Here is an 18,321-nt window from a genome sequence, read left to right on the forward strand (position 1 = left end):
AATCCTGAACCTTGCTCTCCTTTCTGATGAATCATGTCTTTAGCACAGAGAGTGTTTAATGACAATCCTAAATGCCCACAAGAAGTATTTCTAAGGCACACGACACAATGGAACAACCTGGCCTGTGTGGAACGAAAACTCAAAATTGCTGAAGATGTATTGTAGCTTTTTTTTCATCAAGACTAAATAGACACAGGCTTAGGGCGCCCTCTAGCGTCCTGCCTTATCACATGCAAGGATTGTTGCTCAACAGTGAAAGCAAAGATCTAGGGAAAAAACCAGGCCATTTCTTGGGTCGAAAATATCTGTTTAATACCCCCCTTTCATTTCTACTAAATGATCTGCCTTTCTTATCATAATTGTGCTATGTCTAAGATGACCTAATTCACGGATCATCACAGCCTTCAATTCCTGTGTCTTCATCTTCCCAGAACTTCTGACAAATACAGGGAAGAAAAAAGAAAGGACACAAAACCAAACTAGCCAGCTAGGCAACTTATTGAAAATATCAGCAACACCTGCACACAGCAGGCCCTTCATGTATTGAAAGCTGGAAGGGTCCTTGGAGATCACCCACGCACGCCAGCTCCTCATATTTATACATAAGGAAACTGAGGCCTACAGAAGTAAAGCGAGTCTGCCGAAGCTACAGAGCTGCTGAGTGGCAGAGGTCCCGAGCCTCCTTACCGGGGGCACGCTCGACTGCACCACCCTGTTTTTCTTAAGCAAAGACTTCATGAGCTTGGAGAAACCACCCACTGTGCTCAGTGGGTTTTTCCTCCAGATGGCTCTTCCTCCTTTTCTGACCACTGACATCCTCTCCTTTCCAAGTCAAGATTTTTGTTTTTCCTTCGGGCTTACAGAGTTCCTCCAATCCTCTCTAAGTCAAGCATAAAAACTTATTTTTTTCCTGATTCTTGCAAAGATGATCACAATTTCCCTGTAGAATGCCATCCTAAAGTAACCTGTGGCCAAGTTTCTTTGCTTATTTCATCAGAGACCCTACATGTCTTCCTAAAATCTGGCTCTTCTGGTACACAAAGTGGAATCGTTGTATTCTTTCTTAATCCAGAATTTAAGATTGAGGTGTGGGTCATAACTTGGCCTTATTTTCTCCTGACAAATTTTTAATCTTTAGTGCATTTTAAAAAATATATTTCTTGCATTGAAAATAAATATAGGAATAATTTTAATTAGGATCCCCTAAACCAACAAAGCATTTGTTCTTGAAGACCACCTGAATACCAGGAAATGTCTAAGAAAAAGGAATGAAGGAAACTGTATTTCAATGGAATAACAGATGTGCATTTGGCTGACAGAATGTCATAGGCCACAACTAGAGGTAGACAGATTCTGTCTGTCATCTCCAGTATGGGTGCACTTAGATTGAAAGGGTTTTATGGTTTGTTTTGAGAATTAAAGTCATGAAGGGAAATAAAGGCATCACCTGAATGTACTGATTAATATCCATCAAGGGTCTACTGGCGAGGAGGAGAGTGTACATCTGACGGTCATGGGCTGTCCCATGCAGGGATGTGGACTCAAGACCCACCGTCTAGCTGATGAACCCCTGGGGGATGTGCAGAGGTGGCCATGACAATAAGCTTGAATGACATCTGTGGTACTGTCTCCAACTAAACATAACGTAAGCATAAGTAAGCATAAAAAGCCAACCAGTTACAATTCATTTTAAAACACATTATGGCAAAATGCCCCCTTGAGTTGCTCAAATCCCTGCTATGAAGGCAATCGGGAGGCTGGAGAATCCTTTGCTTGCTGGAGAACAACAGTGAAGTTGGTCAATGATAAAACGTTTGCCAGCCAAGGTCAAACGCATCTCCTCCCCTGGCGCAATAGCTGGCCTGGGGGATGCCTATGAAACAGCCGACAAGGCAGCGGTGGGGGTGTGATGGGCTCTGCGCCTTTAGCATCCCCTTTCCTCCCATGCCACAGACAGGACTTGTGAGTCAAGATTCCTCTTTCACTGACATACCCAAGAAGGCATCTCTAAGTTCTGGGGCAGAGGAACAGGAAAATAGTATCTCCATTATAAAAATGATACAGTCTCCAAATACCTACTTTCTGTTTTTATAGTCTGAATTTTGGCCAGCCAGGAATATATCTCCTGTTTGTAGCATTACTACTAGAGGACTAACCACCTCCAGCAACACCATTTCACCAAGAGTCATATTCTGGAAGAACTAATCACATTGCGAGGGGCAGTAAAAAGGAAAACCTGCATTTGTTTCTAACTTTTCCTCAAATAAGTAAATATTAATTGTCCTAAATAAAATGTCTGTTTTGAAACTTTCACTTTTAGTTCTCCACCTTACACCTCAAGATTCAAGAATATTCCCTAGAATGCTTAATCAATGTGCCACTAGAAAGTTACAAAAATATAGGTGTACCTCTATTCATGTTACCGTGTCTTGGTAATCTTTCAGAACCTTTAAGCAACATCAGAATGGAGGCCGCGTGATGCAAAGAGTCCCAGAGCCAGAAAATGACCTCCAAACTCTGCTTCTGACACTTACTACTGTCAGGCCTGGGCTCCCTGACCTGGAAATGAGGTGATTGGACTCCACGGCTTCTACGCCTTTTTCTAGATCTGGATCTAGGATGCTCTGATTTCTGTCCCAGAGGAAATTTAGATGGTACATACTTCCCAGGGTTGTTGGGAGGCTCAAACAAGAGGATAGGTATAAAGTGCTTAGAGCTCAGTGCAGGGGACACAGTAAGTACTATCTATATGTTAGCGATTAACATTGTGATGGTTATTATTACATTCGTACTGGAGAACCATCACTTTTTGTTCCTATCTCCTGAAAAATTCAACTGTTATGTTCCAATACATACAAGCAGAATTCTTGAGAGAACTTACTTACCTTTCCCAAAAGGCTAGCTTTAACGCAAAACAAAAGTACATGCACAAGAATTATTAATTATTTATGAAAATTGAACAAACATCTAAATAAAATATTCACTTCCCTCGAAAATCTATTTTTATTTTAAAGACCAAGTGTGTAAAACTTTCCTCCTTTTATCTGTTACAATAAAATGAATTATTCATAATTTCATTAAAAACGAAAATGTATTTATGTAGGAGACAAAGCAGCTTTAGTATTTCATCACATATCGTGGATTACTGGGTTGTCATTTGTAAATATTGTAATTAGTCATTTAATTCAACAACAACAACAAAAGAAAGGTTAGGTCTAACGGAGAGAAAATGACACGTCTCTAAAAGAAGGTGATTCTATGCTTCACCCTGATTCCTGGGGAATGAAGAAGGGAAGAAGAATGGAAATGTAGCCCCTTGCCCTCCTCTACTTCCCTGCTAACAGAACCAAGCATGTTCTGCAGGTGAAAGAGTCTGAACTGCCTAACACCGTCCACAGTAAGGGCCCAACATTTGAGAACCATGTCTGACCAATCAGTGGAGGGACACAAGCTCTAGGAGGTCCTATGCCAAGCTCGAAAGACTTTGAACATGGACCTGGGAACACAGTATGTTGGTCATCCAAGGACCAGCCTTTTCTGGCTGAAAATAACCTATTTCTGTTAACTTCTCCCTAGTTTTTTTGCTTTTTACTCCAAGATGGGTGACAAGCAGAAAGCCAGAGAAAATGAAGATAGAGTGAGTCAATACTTTGCAATCCAAGTGTATTCTGGGTATGAACGTTAATGTGTTCTGAACATCATGTGGTTACCAAGAAAGATAATGGGAAAACGTAACATTTAAAAAAACTGAACACTTCAAAAAAAACTTTTGCAAAGAATAAGAAAAATTCATTGAAAGCTGGTTTCAAATAAATCAAACAGAAAGAAAAGAATACACCAAAAAAGCTAAAAGGTTGGAGTTTTTTCCATGTCAGATTATTTTAACTGTATTATACTTCCAAAAAAAAAGTTTCTGTTTATTGAATAGAAAAATGTGCAACTGAGGGGCCAGAATTCACATCTGAAACCGTGATAATTTTAGGGGTTTTGTATTTAAATGATATCTTAATCTTATGGCAATATCATCACTTGGTAAATATAATATATGCGGAGGTTATTAAGTAATTTATTTTATGTTAAGCTTCTGTGATTAAAAGAAATTTTATTTTCATTTGTATAATATTTCCATTAATTAAAATGTCCCCTGAAGACATCTGTTCAAAGTCTGAAACATTAAAACAATGGAAAAATTCCAAAACCAAACTTTTTTTTTCCCATGAAGCTAACATTATGGAATCTTAACAGATGTTCTATTTGGTCATAGTTAATAAAATGAATTATATCAGAATTAAATGAAGCTCAACATATTTGTGTTAGATGTTAACATAAAATCAACTTCACATTAAAAAAGAGACTTACAATGACCTTCCCACCCTGCCAGCAGAATTAAATGAGTTGTGCAAAAGACCGTATGGTGCTTTACCACTTTTCTAATGTGAAAAAACAACTTTTGAGGCCTTCAGAGGAATGTTATATTGAGAATAAAGTCCTTCTTCCCGACACTCCCTCCCTCTCGAGAATTCACAGGAATGACTGCAGTCACCTTCTCCTTAATGCTTCCTCAGGATGGTGTAAACCCTGCCTGCTCTATCTTCATCCAAAACCATAGAATTTCTTTCATCAGTAGGGAGACTTACAAAGGAAAAAGATAAAAGTAATAGCAGAAGAAGAGACACTGAGATCAGAAACAGCAGATAGCTACAGTGTGTCTGCTGAGGGATAATCACAATCGCCACAATGGTGTACATTTCACTTGAAGCTTTGCAGAATACAACACATGGGACCTCAGTGTCTCACAACACTGCTGTGATAGCAGACACTGTTTTTAATCTTTATTTTACAGATGAGCAAAGTGAGACTCAATGACTTGCCTAGATCACCCTACATTCATCCATCCAACAGGCACTTATTAAGTGCTTACTATGAGCCGAGAACTTGTCCCTGGGGATAGTAAAAGACATGAAACACTCCCTCTGCAGGAGGGGCAGGAGCTTACAGTCTAGGTAGGGGAGCCAGCAGGTAAATGCACAGGTGCGTGAAAGAGAGATACAAATGGGGCAGCCCTGGAGCACCAGCCCTGGAGTCAGGAGGACCTGAGTTCAAATCCGGCCTCAGACACTTAACACTTACTAGCTGTGTGACCCTGGGCAAGTCACTTAACCCCAATTACCTTACCAAAAAAAAAAAAAAAGAAGAAGAAGAGAGATACAAAATAATATTAGAGAGAAGGCAGTACCAGATGAGGACGGCAGGAAAGGCTTCATGGAAAAAGAAGATGATTAGGTGGAGCTTTGAAGGAAACAAGAGATTCTAAGAGGCAGAGAGGAGGAGGAAGAGGGTGAATCGTCCAGGGACAGGGGACAGTCAGAGCCCAGGCTGGGGATGGGAGATGGAAGGCTAGGTATGAAGAACACATAGACGGATGGTGTGGTTTTGGTGTGGTTTGATGGTAACATGTGTGAAGGGGAGTAATGTGTACTAAGGGTGGGAAGGAAGGGTCCAGGTTGTGAAGGGTTTTAAATGCCAAAAAGAGGAATCTGTATTTGATCCTACAAGTCCAGTTCAGTGAGCAGGAAGGTGATATTTTATCTGGCCTACACTTTAGGAAAAGCACCTATGGAAGATGGATCGGGGAGGGAAGAGACATGAGGCAAGAAGAGCAATTAAGAGGTGACTACGACAGCTCATCCAGGAGATGAGGGCCTGAACTAAGGAGTGGCTATGTGAGTTAGGGAGCCATTGGTAGAGGTAGAAATGACAAGATTAGCAAATGACTGGATGGATGAGGTGAGAGGGAGGAGTCAAGGATGAGGCAGGTTGTCAACTGGGGGCTAGAAGAATGGTGTCCTTGACAGAAAAAGGTAAGTTTGGAGAAGAAGGGGGTTTGGGGAAAAGATAAGAAATTCAGCTTTGGACACATAGTATATGAGATATCTATGAGACATCCAGTTGTATAGGTCCTACAGGCAATTCCACTCATGATGCAGGGCTGGAAAGAAATGCTAAATATACAATATATCCATGAAATATAAGAGTTCTCAGCAAAGTAATAGCAATTATGTGAGCTCAAGTGAGATCATCATGCCTAGGACAGAGCCTTGAGGTACCCCAACAGCCAGGTGGTGGGAGACAAATGATGAACAAGCAGAAAAGACTAAGAAGGAACAGTAGACAAATGGAGCAAGAGAATGAAGGGAAAGCAGAGTCATGAAGACCTAGAGAGGGAAAGTATCCAGGAGAAGAGGAAAACCAGCAGCCCCAAATGCCACAGAGAGGCTCAAGAAGGATGAGGACTGAGAAAAGGCCACCATCTTCATCAATTAAGAGATCACTGGCAACTCTGGCAGAGTAGTTTCATTTGAATAATTGGGTGGGAAGCCAGCGTGCACAGGGAACACCAAGAGGAGAGGTAAACAAATGAAAAACAGAGAAGATGAGCTTTTTGTCAAGGAGTTTGGCTGGGAAAGGTAGGAAGAAGCAAGAAGGGATGGAAGGATCACACTAGAGAGTATCTTTTAAGGGTGAGGGAGACTCTGTGTTTGTAGGCAACAGAGAAGAAGACAGGAAGGAACTAAAGACAAGGAAAAGAAAAGTATGGTTGTAAGGGCAATTTGTCAGGAAAGGGGGAGATGGAGAAAGGTCACAAGGAGATGGGCCACCTCTCGATCAAAGACTAGAGTGAAGGAGGAGAGCAGGATGAATGATGTCAAAGCATTGTGAGACATAGCAAAGGGGAGAAAAGCATTCATAGCCTCTGTTTTCTCAGAGAAGCACAAGGTGGAGGGCTCCACTGTGGAGGTGGGAGGGAAGGCTTGAACAGAGAAGAGGTTTGGAACAGTCAGTGTCAGGAATGGGTTAGACAGGAATCCAGGAAGAGTAGAATTATGGCCTTTGCATTAATGAGGGCTCGGTTGAGATGAGATAACACAGATTCATAGTGGACCCTGTTATCATGGATCTGTGACTCTCTTCAGCTCTACTCAGAAGCAGAAAATACACTGGGGATAATAGAGGGTTTGGGCCAGATTTACATTTACACAACTAAGTAAGTATAAACTATATATAAAATGAATGGGGGGGATTATTATACGGCATGGGAGGACAGGAAACATCAGAAAATGAGGAGAGGCCTCACATGGGACTGTGTGATGTGTAGACACCTTCTGTATGAGGAAGAGCCTTCTGGGAACAGGGATAGCCTGTATAAACAAGAGGAGATGGGAAATGGAATCTAAAAGGAACGGTGAGTAGACCTGCTTGGCTGAAAGTTATGATGTCTGACGAGCCTTACAGGCTTCCATGTCAGACCAAGGCACATGTATTTAATCCCAGGTACTAGAGGGGAGCCAAATGAACTTCTTTAGCATTAAAAGAGCATGATCTTATATGTGCTTTAATAATATCAACGGACAGCTGTGTGGAGGACAAAGCAGGTCAGGCCAGATGATAATTATTTGTTAAGAGCTCATTCTGAGCCAGGCACTTTGCCTCCAAGAACTTAGACTCTAACAAGGGAAGACAACATACTGAATGAAGAAGGAAGCAGAGAGTGCTTCCCAGGTGGGGATTAGAGGAGAGCTTGGAGGCTGGGAAACCAATTAGGAAATTGGTCATGGTCCAAGAGAGGGGTGATGAAGGACATAAACTAAGGAGGACGGATGCAAGAGATTCTGAGGCAGTATCACATCTGAACCCAGGTCTTCCTGACTCTATATTCAATGTTTATCCACTATGCAAACACTACCCTCGGCACAGAGTGGAATAAAATACTATTGTGCTGTAAGAAATGAAGAGCAGGGGGCAGCTAGGTGGCGCAGTGGATAGAGCACCAGCCCTGGAGTCAGGAGGACCTGAGTTCAAATCCGGCCTCAGACACTTGACACTTAGTAGCTGTGTGACCCTGGGCAAGTCACTTAACCCCAACTGCCTCACCAAAAAAAAAAAAAAAAAAAAGAAATGAAGAGCAGGATGATTTTGGAAAAACTCACCGCCTGATACAAAGTGAAACAAACAGAACCAGGAGGACATTGTACCCAGTTACAGCAATATTGTATAATAACAAACTGTGAATGATTAGCTATTTTCAGAAATACAATGATCCAAGACAATTCCCAAGGACTCATGATGAAAAATGATATCCATCTCTAGAAAAAGAACTAATGGTGCCTAAATGCAGATTGAAATATAGTATTTTTCACTTTATTTTTTTCATGGGTTTTTCCTTTGGTCTGTATTTTTTTTTTTTTGGTGAGGCAATGGGGGTTAAGTGACTTGCCCAGGGTCACACAGCTACTAAGTGTTAAGTGTGTGAGGTCACATTTGAACTCAGGTCCTCCTGACTCCAGGGCCGGTGCTCTATCCACTGCACCACCTAGCTGCCCCTGTATTTTCTTTTACAACATGACTAATATAGAAATGTGTTCTGCTCACTTTCTCAGGAAGGGGTGATGGGAAAGAAATAGAGAATTTGGAATTAAAATTTTTTAAAAAACCAAATGTTTAAAATTGTTTTGACATGTAACTGGGAAAAAATATTATTTTTTAAAAAAAAGTTCTCCACCCTCCTAGACAGGAAGGCAAAATTTTCCTCTAGGGGCAGGGGCCACACACAGGGCACCCTGTAGGCAGAGTCCCCTATGGAGGAACAGGCTCAGCCAGGACAGCTTGGGCATCCTCAGAGTGGCATGGAACGCTTCCTCCAGTGCTGCTCATGGCTTCCCTGTGGTGTCACTCATGTCCTCTAGTAATGTCCGTGGGTGACCTGGGCTACTCTCTGCTGTGCCCCACTGGTCTTTCAGCCCCTCCCCCCACAGCCCCACACAATTCGAGCTCTTTCCTGGAGTGGAGCAAGGCCAGGTCACCAGGGAAGCCCTTGGGCTTCTGGATGACACTCAGCAAGTTCTGTTTACTCTCCAAGTGAAAACAATTCCTTTCCATTGCTTTCCATCCCCAAGGGAGCTAATGCCTAAATGCTGTCCAGACAAACCTAACTCTAAGAGCCTGACCAAGGAGGGCCAGAGACCTTTGTCCTACTTTCCCAACAGCAGCAGAGTGGATGTCCTCAGGGCACTAACACTGACAGTACAGATCTCATAGAGCTGTGGTGAGAAAAGCACTCACAGCTAAGTATTTTTTATTTATTATTGTTGTTGGATCTATCTACTAACCAGTGTATCTTGGCTTCTCATGACAAGACAGCCTTTAAAGCACCTTCTCTATGTATGTAAAATACTGTCTTAGCTTCCTAAGAACAGGGACTGTCCAGAATCACCTGGGTCCAGTGACAAGCTACACTGAATGGGTGGATGGATGGATGGATGGATGGATGGGTGGGTAGGTGGGTGGATGGATGGATGGGTGGATGGGTGGATGGGTGGGTAGGTGGGTGGATGGATAGACAATCATTTATCAAGGGCTCTTGGTGCTGGGGACAGAAATACAAAAGCAAAGATAGTTCCTGACTTGGAGAAGTTTACATTCTGTTCTTCTCTTCTGGATTTAATGAATACCAAAAGGAGAGAACATCTCTACAAGCAAAGTAGAATCAAAAATGAGGATACGTAAACCCACACCTCTTTGTTACAGACAGCTGGCTATTTAAAAAGTATATCATATATTCAGCATGTCACTTTCAAAGTCAACCCAGTTGATTGTGCTTCCTCCTGAATGTCTCTTTTCTTCTGTACATCTTTGTCTTTTTCTTTGTAAGGACAACCCTCTTGCTATCTCCCCTCTCTCATCCTCAACCCCCTCACCAAGAAAAACACAATCCTTGAAGCAAATACACTTTGTTACACAACAAAACCTGACACTTTTGCCGTGTCCAAAATGAACATCTTGTTCTGTATCTTGCCTCCATCACCCCTATCAAGAGGCCAGGCTTCATCAGGAGTCCTCTGCTGTCATGGTTGGTTATTGCATAGACCAGAACTCCTAAATCTTTCAAAGGTTTTTTTCTTATTTACAGTGTTTTTGTTGATGAATAATTCGTTCTCCTCATTCTGCTCACTTCGTCTGTTTCCCTAGATTTCTCTGAAACTATCACTCCTGTCATTTCTTATGGGGCAATAATACTCCATTATAGTCACATCTCATCCACCATTAATCACCCACCTTCCAATTGTGGCCCACTCCTTTTATTCACAGTTCTTTGCTCTAACAAAAGAGCTACTATGTTGTTGCCTGCATCCGTTTTCCCTCCTTCTTTGATCACCCTGGGAGTAGAAGCATAGTAGTGGTATTGCTGGGTCAAAGGATATGTGTAACATGTTAGGCATAGCTCCCAATTAAATTAGACTCCAGAAGAGGAAATAGAATACGTACAGGGAGTGGTTTGGAAAGGTACAGAGAGAGGCCGAGAGCCTCTAGGGGAGTAGACTGACATTCTTCCTGGAGAAGGGAGTAAGAGGGATGGGAGGGAAGGTCACCATGGGGTGACAACTGGTAAGATGGCCAAAGATCCAGACTTGGCTGAAGCCAGGCCTGGGTACAGTGGGCAACTGAAGCAACCACCAATTAGGAGGGCATGGACCCAGGGCGGAAGGTGAGGAGTGAAAGGATTCAGTCCTGCAGAATTTGGTTCTGATCCAGTGAGCATGGTGCTGGTGAGAGGGTGGGGGCTGAAGAAGGAAGAGAATGAATTCCACGTTGGAAACTATTAGTCTGAGGTACATCTAGTAGGCGATCTAGGCGACTGAGGACAGGAGTTCAGGAGGAAGAATGGAGCCAGACGCGCATAGATCTGGGTGTCACCTGCATTGAAATGCTCCCCAAATGCTGGAGACCTCAGGAGTTTATATCAACAGAACAGGGTAGAGAAAGAGAAGGGGGGGGGAAGGGGGGGGGACAGGGACAGACGATGGAGATGAGCCCCTGAGGGATGACACAGGCCCAAGGAGAACCAAGAGAGAGAAATGCTGCTGCAGGAGTTAATGGGGCAGAGTCAGGAGGAGAGTGGGCCGCATCACCCAAAGCGGAAGAAGGCCAAGAAGAAGAAGAAATGAGTAAACGCCCCAGGTTAGCCTGGAAAGGAGCAGTTTCAGGCAAGTATTGAGATCAGAGGCCAGACAGTAATGACCTGAGGAGGTGAGGAAGTCCCGGCAAGCAAGAAAGGGAAGGGAGATAAGGAAGCACTGCTAGCCTTCGGGGATGGGGATTTTTAAGGACGGGGAGAACAGGACATGTCCCCAGGCAGTACAGAAGTAGGGAGAAGATTAAGAGATAGTGAAGAGGAAGCCAAGGGGATGAGCATCCAGAGACAGGCAGGAGACAGGGCCAAGACTGCACATAAAGAGGCTCATATTTCCTATCTTGGGAATTTCCTTGAGAAATGCATTTCATTTCCCTTGACCTCCGTTTATCTGTAAATTAAAGGGGAAGTCCCTTTCAGCCCTAGCTCTGGAATCCTAGACATTTCCTATCACACATTCTAAGTGGACTCCTGCTGGGAAAGAAAATAAAGCAGGTGCAAAGATGTGGAGAAGGGCTTTTTTCATTAATCTAGTGGTAAGGTGGGGGCAGGGGGAATCAATCTGCGGACCACAGAAATAGAAAGAGGAATTAATGTAGGTTTCTTTTTTGTGGTGACAAACAACTAAACTCGCTTGGTTTTTAAATCATGGTCAGGGAACCTGAAATTACTCAATAGACCGAAGTATTTTAAAATATAATTCAATTTACACATTACAGACAATTGGGGGTGAGGAGGACTAAAAGGGTAAGAGATGGGCAGGGAAAGTAGGTTAGGAGGAGGGCGTGGGGCACTAAAACTGACTACATTTGTTAATCTATTCTTGTCCAACCCAGATTTCCTAGCAGAGGCCTCGGGAGCATAGCCAACCCCTTAGCACTGCCCTTTGAAATGATAATTACCTGTACTTTAGTTCTTCAATTGTTCTCATCATAAAACCCCCAGATGTGGAGGGAATGAGACATCCACAGAAGCCCACCAAGCTAGACACCACAATCTGGGATCAACAGCAACTGGGGGTCTGGACATACATAAACCAAATTCTCCCTAGCTCCCAAAGGTTTCCTGATACCGTCGCGATTCTAAAATAAGCTTGAGGATTCCTTGCTACCACCAAAAGTTCGCCCTCTTGTATTTTAGAGATGCTGACTTCAAGCTCACTAGAGGGCATCCATGTTCACTAACAGCCCAGGGTAGAACTGATTTAATCATGAAGGCACATGCATCTGGAGAAAAAGGCTTCCTTAACCCTCAATTCCAGCTGCACCCCCCTCACCCCCCTCCTCATTATGCCAATTACCCGAAAGATCTTTGATTTCATCAGGGGTAGGGTTTGGTGCAGCAACGTATAAATAGGATGATGAGGTTTCAAAATTTAGCAAAAGCAGCAAGACATGCCAGCTATACTTAGAATCTCCTGAAGTTCTACTTGTCCAGTTAATAAATCCAATGACTTCCGCCGTCATAAAGGCTAAATAAAGTACGCGGTTCAATGCATAGTCTGTGAAACAATGATGTCACAGTTTCCTGAGCATCTAGGAGGGCACATCCACTAATTCAAGTCTCAAGCTCATGCTAAGGGCTTCATGGAAGGCAAAGCTGACATTTGAAAGGGGAAAACACATCTAGAACAAATGTGCAAATTTCCCAGCAGTTCCCAAAACTTTCCCATTAGGAGGGGGTGTGTGCTGGTGTCAGAAAAATGTCAAAAGTGAAACTAGTTGCAATGCAAAGATGTTTGTTTAAAACAGACACATCACTTCTGATTTTCCTCATTTGGAAAAAGAAACTACATTTCATTCAGTAATAATTCGCTTCTGATTCTATCAGAAAGAGCCTCTAGGAAGGCAATATTTCAACAGAAATCAGTTCTGAAGGTTCTTTTATGAATACATATAACGCAGAAGACCCCAATTAAATTCCCAACAAAGCCGTGCCATTTTGAGTAAACAAAGTTATCTCAGCAGGGTCAGAGAGTCTGCTAAGATAGCAGCCTAGAAATTAATTACTAGCTTGACATATGTCACAACAAATTTTAAGGAGAATAGCATCCTGTTGTAACCATGTGTTTTATCTATTTGTTTGCATGCAAAATCAGTATTTGGTGGCATGTAAATATATTCATTTATTCAGAGCCTCTCAAAGAAATAAAAAAGGCTTGTTGTCCTCTTTTCCCCCCTGCATCAAGATGAAATCGGAGTAAATAACGCATGTTTAGTGAGCCAGAAAATGAGTACAGAACGAAACTATGGTAGGAGTTATGTTTCTGAAAGGCAGGTGTCATTTCCCCCACAAATAACTAATTTTGAGGCATTCAATTTCCTTAAAAACAGTTCTTCAAAGGCCTTTGCCAGCACTAGTTAATTCAATATTGTTTCTAATGCAACTCTTTCAAAAACTCTGCTTTAAAATGACGCGCAAAATATTTTTGGATAGTGTGAAGAATACAACGCTTCAAGATCAAACAAAGCAAAAGCTCTGCCTAAGTGTTCTGCTTTTATACAAGTTAATTTGCTTCTGTAAATGCATAAAAATGGTTTTCATTTAGATCAATGACAATAAAGTTGATAAATGAAAATGTTTCTGCCTCAAAGGAATCCTAAATATAAAATAACCTGGGTTACAAAGCAGAGATTTAGAAAATAAAGGCTTCTATTCTTATTTGTGGGGCCCTTAAAACAGTAGCCACTGGCAAATTATATTACAACCTGACGTCTTCAAGAAGTAATGTACAATAAATAGCATTATGTGCCCAAATGAAAGCTAAACAGGAAAGAAATTGGACAGATAAACAATCTCAAAACCATTCATATTAAAACATTAATGTAGCTGGACTTAACTAGCATAATAACCTCATATTCAAATCATTTGATATTTCTTCCTTGCTACCTACGAGTGTGCCCATGTCCGTTCCCCCGCCCCCCCCCCCCCAATCTGTTTTTCCTCTCCCATTCTTCACTAGTTCCTCCTACCTCCCCTATAGCTGGCAGCCCATCTTCAGTCAAATGATCCTCTGCCTCCTTTGCATCACTCACTTCTGGGCTTTTTTCTCATCTGACTGTGAAAGTCCAGAGTCGGCTCTCAGTTTCCCTTCTTGCCCTTTCTGGGGTTTTGGGCACTGGACCATCTCCCCACTCCTCCTACTCCTGCTTCTCTGGGTTTTCTTGTCTGACCATTTCTTCTCAGTCTCTTTCACTGGGGTCAACCATTCCCTGACCCCAATGAGTCAAAGCTGTCCTGGGCCTTTTAATCTTCTCTTTCTTGGTGATCTTATCAGCTCCCATGGGTCAGTAACCATCTCTACGCAGATGACTCCCTAATGTAGGCATCCAGCCCTCACCTGGCTCCCGAGCGGCCATCCTGTATCACCAAGTGGCTACTCAGATTCACGGGAACTCAAAAAGGGCTCAGCTTTTCTCCCTAAAACTCGCCCTTTTCCTTGTTTTCCCTTTTCTGTGGAGGATGCCACTCTGCCCAGGTTTTCTCATCAGACTTGCAAAGAGTACATGAGCTGCTTTAAATCAGGAACATTCCCAAATGGAGACCACCCAGAGGGCACCAATTGCCCTGAGCTTTTTGGTCCCACCCACGGCCAGTCGCACGGCCCAACTGGGGCCCTTCTTATCTCTTGCCTCCCTGCTTCCAGGCCCTCCCCTCCACGATGCTGCCAGGACGACATTTCCAGAGCATGGGCCTGACACTTGCTCATCCTCTAGCTGCTTAGCTCACAGGCAGACTCTTGGGTTTGGCATTTCAAGTACGAGATCATGCCGCTCCTCTTTCTCTCCTGATTGTACCCTCATGCAATCTGTCCCAGCCATCCAGGCCTGTTTCCTGATCCCTTTCCATCTCCCCAAAGCCTCTGAGCTTTGGCAGAAGCTGCTTCTTAAGCCTGGAATTCTCTCCCTCTTCGCCCCTCCCTCCCAGAATCCTGGGCCATCCTTCAGAGCCTGGGCTAGGTGCCACCTCTTCAGGAAGCCTTTCCTGATTGGCCCAGCTGTTGGTGCTCATCTCCTCCTGACCCCCAAATGACTTTGTATTTCCTCTACTACATGTTGTATTTACTTAGTTGTGTCCATGTTGTTTCCCACAGCAGAATCTGAGTCCCTTGAAGGCAGGGAATGTGTAGCATCAAGCACAGTTCTTGGCACTAGAAGGCATTTTCCCATTGATGTGACTTGAAATTGAATTTTTAATCTTTAAAATGGGCTCATCTGAGACATAAAAATTGTTTCCTTGAGTATCTACTTATAAGTCATGAAGCTTTATGTTTCTTTTATTAAGAGGAAAAAGTTTGTATATATTGTCATGGAGAATCATAATGTTTGCTTTTTGTGAGTTCCTTTAAATTATTAATTGTGTATAAATATCGTCTTTAAAGGTAATTGTGGTTCATTAAATTTAGAGATAGAAAGGCCCTTTCAGATTACCCTGTGTGGCCCAGAGAAATCAAGTGAACTGTCCCAGAATTTGGTAACTAGTAAGTCACAAAGCTGTGATCCAAATTTGGGTGTCTTCTGATTTGAAGCCCAGTGCGATCTCCAATATACTTTGTTACTTCTATTACTTGACATCTTGCCCCCAAATTATCAGATGATCTCTCATCTCTAACCTAGACTCTTTTTGGAAGAACCCCTGAGAGGCTGAGTCAAGAGTCCTTCATTCAATTCCAATATTCCCATTTACTAGGTGACCTTGGACAGGTTAATTTTCTCTAAGACTCTGTTTCTTCCTAATACCATCCTACTGGGGTTGTTGTGAGCCCCAAATGAGAATGAATAACTGAAAACTATGTAAATTTTACAGCAGTATATGAGATAAGGGATCACCCTTTCTGGAAATCAAAGCTACCTACAGTCATATGAAAAAATGCTTTAAATCACTACTGATGCAAATTAAAACAGCTTTGAGCTACTACCTTACATTTATCAGAAATGACAAATGCTGGAGGGGACGAAGGAAAAAAAGTATATTAATGAACTTCTGGTTGAGTAATGAATTGGCTCAACCATTCTGGAGAACAATCTGGAAAGAGGCCCAAAGGGCTATAAAACTATGAATACCCTTTGACCCAGCAATACCACTACTAGGTCTGTATCCCAAAGAGATGAAAGAAAAGAGAAAAGGACCCACATATAGAACAATATTTATAGCAGCTCTTTTTGTGGTGGTAAAGAATTAGAAACCGAGGGGATGCTCAACTGGGGAATGGCTGAACAAATTGTGGCATATGATTGTGATGGAATACTATTGTACTATAAGAAATGACAAGGGGGATGGTTTCAGAAAAACATGGCAAGCACTGTATGAACTGATGCGAAGTGAGCAGAACCAGGAGATCATTGTGTGCAGGAACAGCAAATGTTGTAATGAGGATCAATTGTGAAATCCTTGGCTACTCTGATCAGTACAATGATTCAAGACAATTCCAAAGGACTCCTGATGAAAAAATGTAATCCACCTCTAGAGAGAGAACTGGAGAACTCTGAATGCAAACTAAGTATAATTTTCTCACTTTCTTCATTTTCCTTGATTTTAAAAAATATGGCTAATGTGGAAATATGTTTTGAATGATTTTATATGTATACTTGATATCACATTGCTTGCCTTCTCAGTGCGCTGGGGAGGGGTGAGATGTAGAGAATTTAAAACTCATTTAAAAAGTAAAGAATGCCCCAAATAAATAATAAATGGAAATGTTAAAAAAAAAAATCACCCACTCTGAATGCAGTGGTTACACGAAGACAGTCCCTTTCTTAATATTTGATTATGCTGCTTTCCAACCAAAACTTGCTCTTAGGATGAAAGGACACCACATGACCTGTCACAAAGGGTTAGGAACCAAAAGACCCGAGTTCTGGGTCCAGATCTGTATGACGCTAATTAATCAGCCGCCCAAACCTCCCTGAGCCTCAAGCTTTTCTATCCGGTGAAGAATTATCGTAGCATCTACCCTGCCCACCTTAGAGGCCTGTTCTGAAGACCGAATGAGACAACAGAGGGAAAAGTGTTCCACAATGCCGAAAGAGACTTCCAAGGAAACGTTGTCATCAGCATCGGCATCACCACCATTATTATCACACAAGAACCAGCTGTCCTGGGAACCGGACTAAAGGTTGGCAAAAAGACTAGTTACCAAGCATCAAAAAGCCATATTCGTAGCTTTACTGAACAAAGCATCGTCAGATTGTTGCAGCCTCTGATCATATTTTAAAACAGAAAAATGAGAAGTGGTTTACCTCTCTTAAAACAGTGCTTTTATAACCGCGATATAATCCCTGGATGCCCTGTAACAAAGACATGGAAAGGCTTTCAGGAAAAGGAAATTCTGTTAGCAAAGACCATCTTCAAACAATACTCCATGTCCCGTGGTTTTACCCGCTCCCAGCATTGAGCACTAAAACCTACAGAAGAGAAGCCCCCTAGAGAGGACGTGGCTGGGTCTCTACCTCTGAGGATCCCTACGGTGGAGCCTCTTCCCAGGTTAGGTTAACTCCCATTAAAATGGGAGCTTTTCTGGCAACATCACCCGACTGTACAAACTCCTATCCTTGTTTCTGTTATTTTACATTTCCTCTTCTCTGTGGGTCATTACTGGAAGGAACACTTGAGAGACTTTAAAATAGAAACATTTCCAAACGTAAATACTCACAGGGTAGCAATTTTTCATTCGTATAAAAATGAAATTATACCCCCCAGTTTGGGACAGAAGATGGCACACAAATGCATGACTTAATAATCTCCCCTTAATGTAATGATTAAACACAGCCTTCCCCGGAGGAGTCCTGACTTCCCTGTTCTGCCATCTATGGGAGGTAGCACAAGCTCTCTGATGGACATCTTTATTTCTGTAATTAAAAACTCTTTGTCCCCTTCCTGAGGTGAGAAGCCAATGCCAATAATCACTTCTTTTCTAAATAATGCCCTTAGCATTTCAATTAGAAAATATCCTTTCTTGGACTCCTAGAAATTTCTACTTCAATTGTCTGTTCAGAGTTGTCATGTAGACTATCAGAGACACTGCACAGAGGACCATCCCAACGTGATGACACTGTTTTGATGGCCATATATGCACGAACCCTGCAAGTCCAGGTGCTCTGAAGTGTAATGCATGTACTAAATATCCCCTAGCCTTGCTATGGGTAAGAATGAATTAAAATGGGACAGCTAGGTGGCACAGTGGATAAAGCACTGGCCTTGGATTCAGGAGGACCTGAATTCAAATCCAGCCTCAGACACTTGACATTTACTAGCTGTGTGACTCTGGGCAAGTCACTTAACCCCCACTGGCCCACTCCCCCCCCCCAAAAAAAAAAAGAAAAAAGAAGAATAAATTAAAATAAGGGAACATT

At 42.4% G+C, this 18,321-nt stretch overlaps 1 protein-coding gene across 1 annotated transcript in view; it reads right to left on the reverse strand.

The window, feature by feature from the left end:
- Positions 1-18,321, reverse strand: part of SLC25A26 (solute carrier family 25 member 26) — a 133,803-nt gene that overhangs the window by 85,830 nt on the left and 29,652 nt on the right. The window contains exon 5 of the mRNA XM_043986777.1: positions 17,209-17,256. Coding sequence (XP_043842712.1) covers positions 17,209-17,256 — 48 coding nt within the window. The remainder of the gene's footprint in view (positions 1-17,208; positions 17,257-18,321) is intronic.

Source organism: Dromiciops gliroides, chromosome 1, assembly GCF_019393635.1.
Source record: "Dromiciops gliroides isolate mDroGli1 chromosome 1, mDroGli1.pri, whole genome shotgun sequence".
Classification (NCBI taxonomy): Eukaryota; Metazoa; Chordata; class Mammalia; order Microbiotheria; family Microbiotheriidae; genus Dromiciops; species Dromiciops gliroides.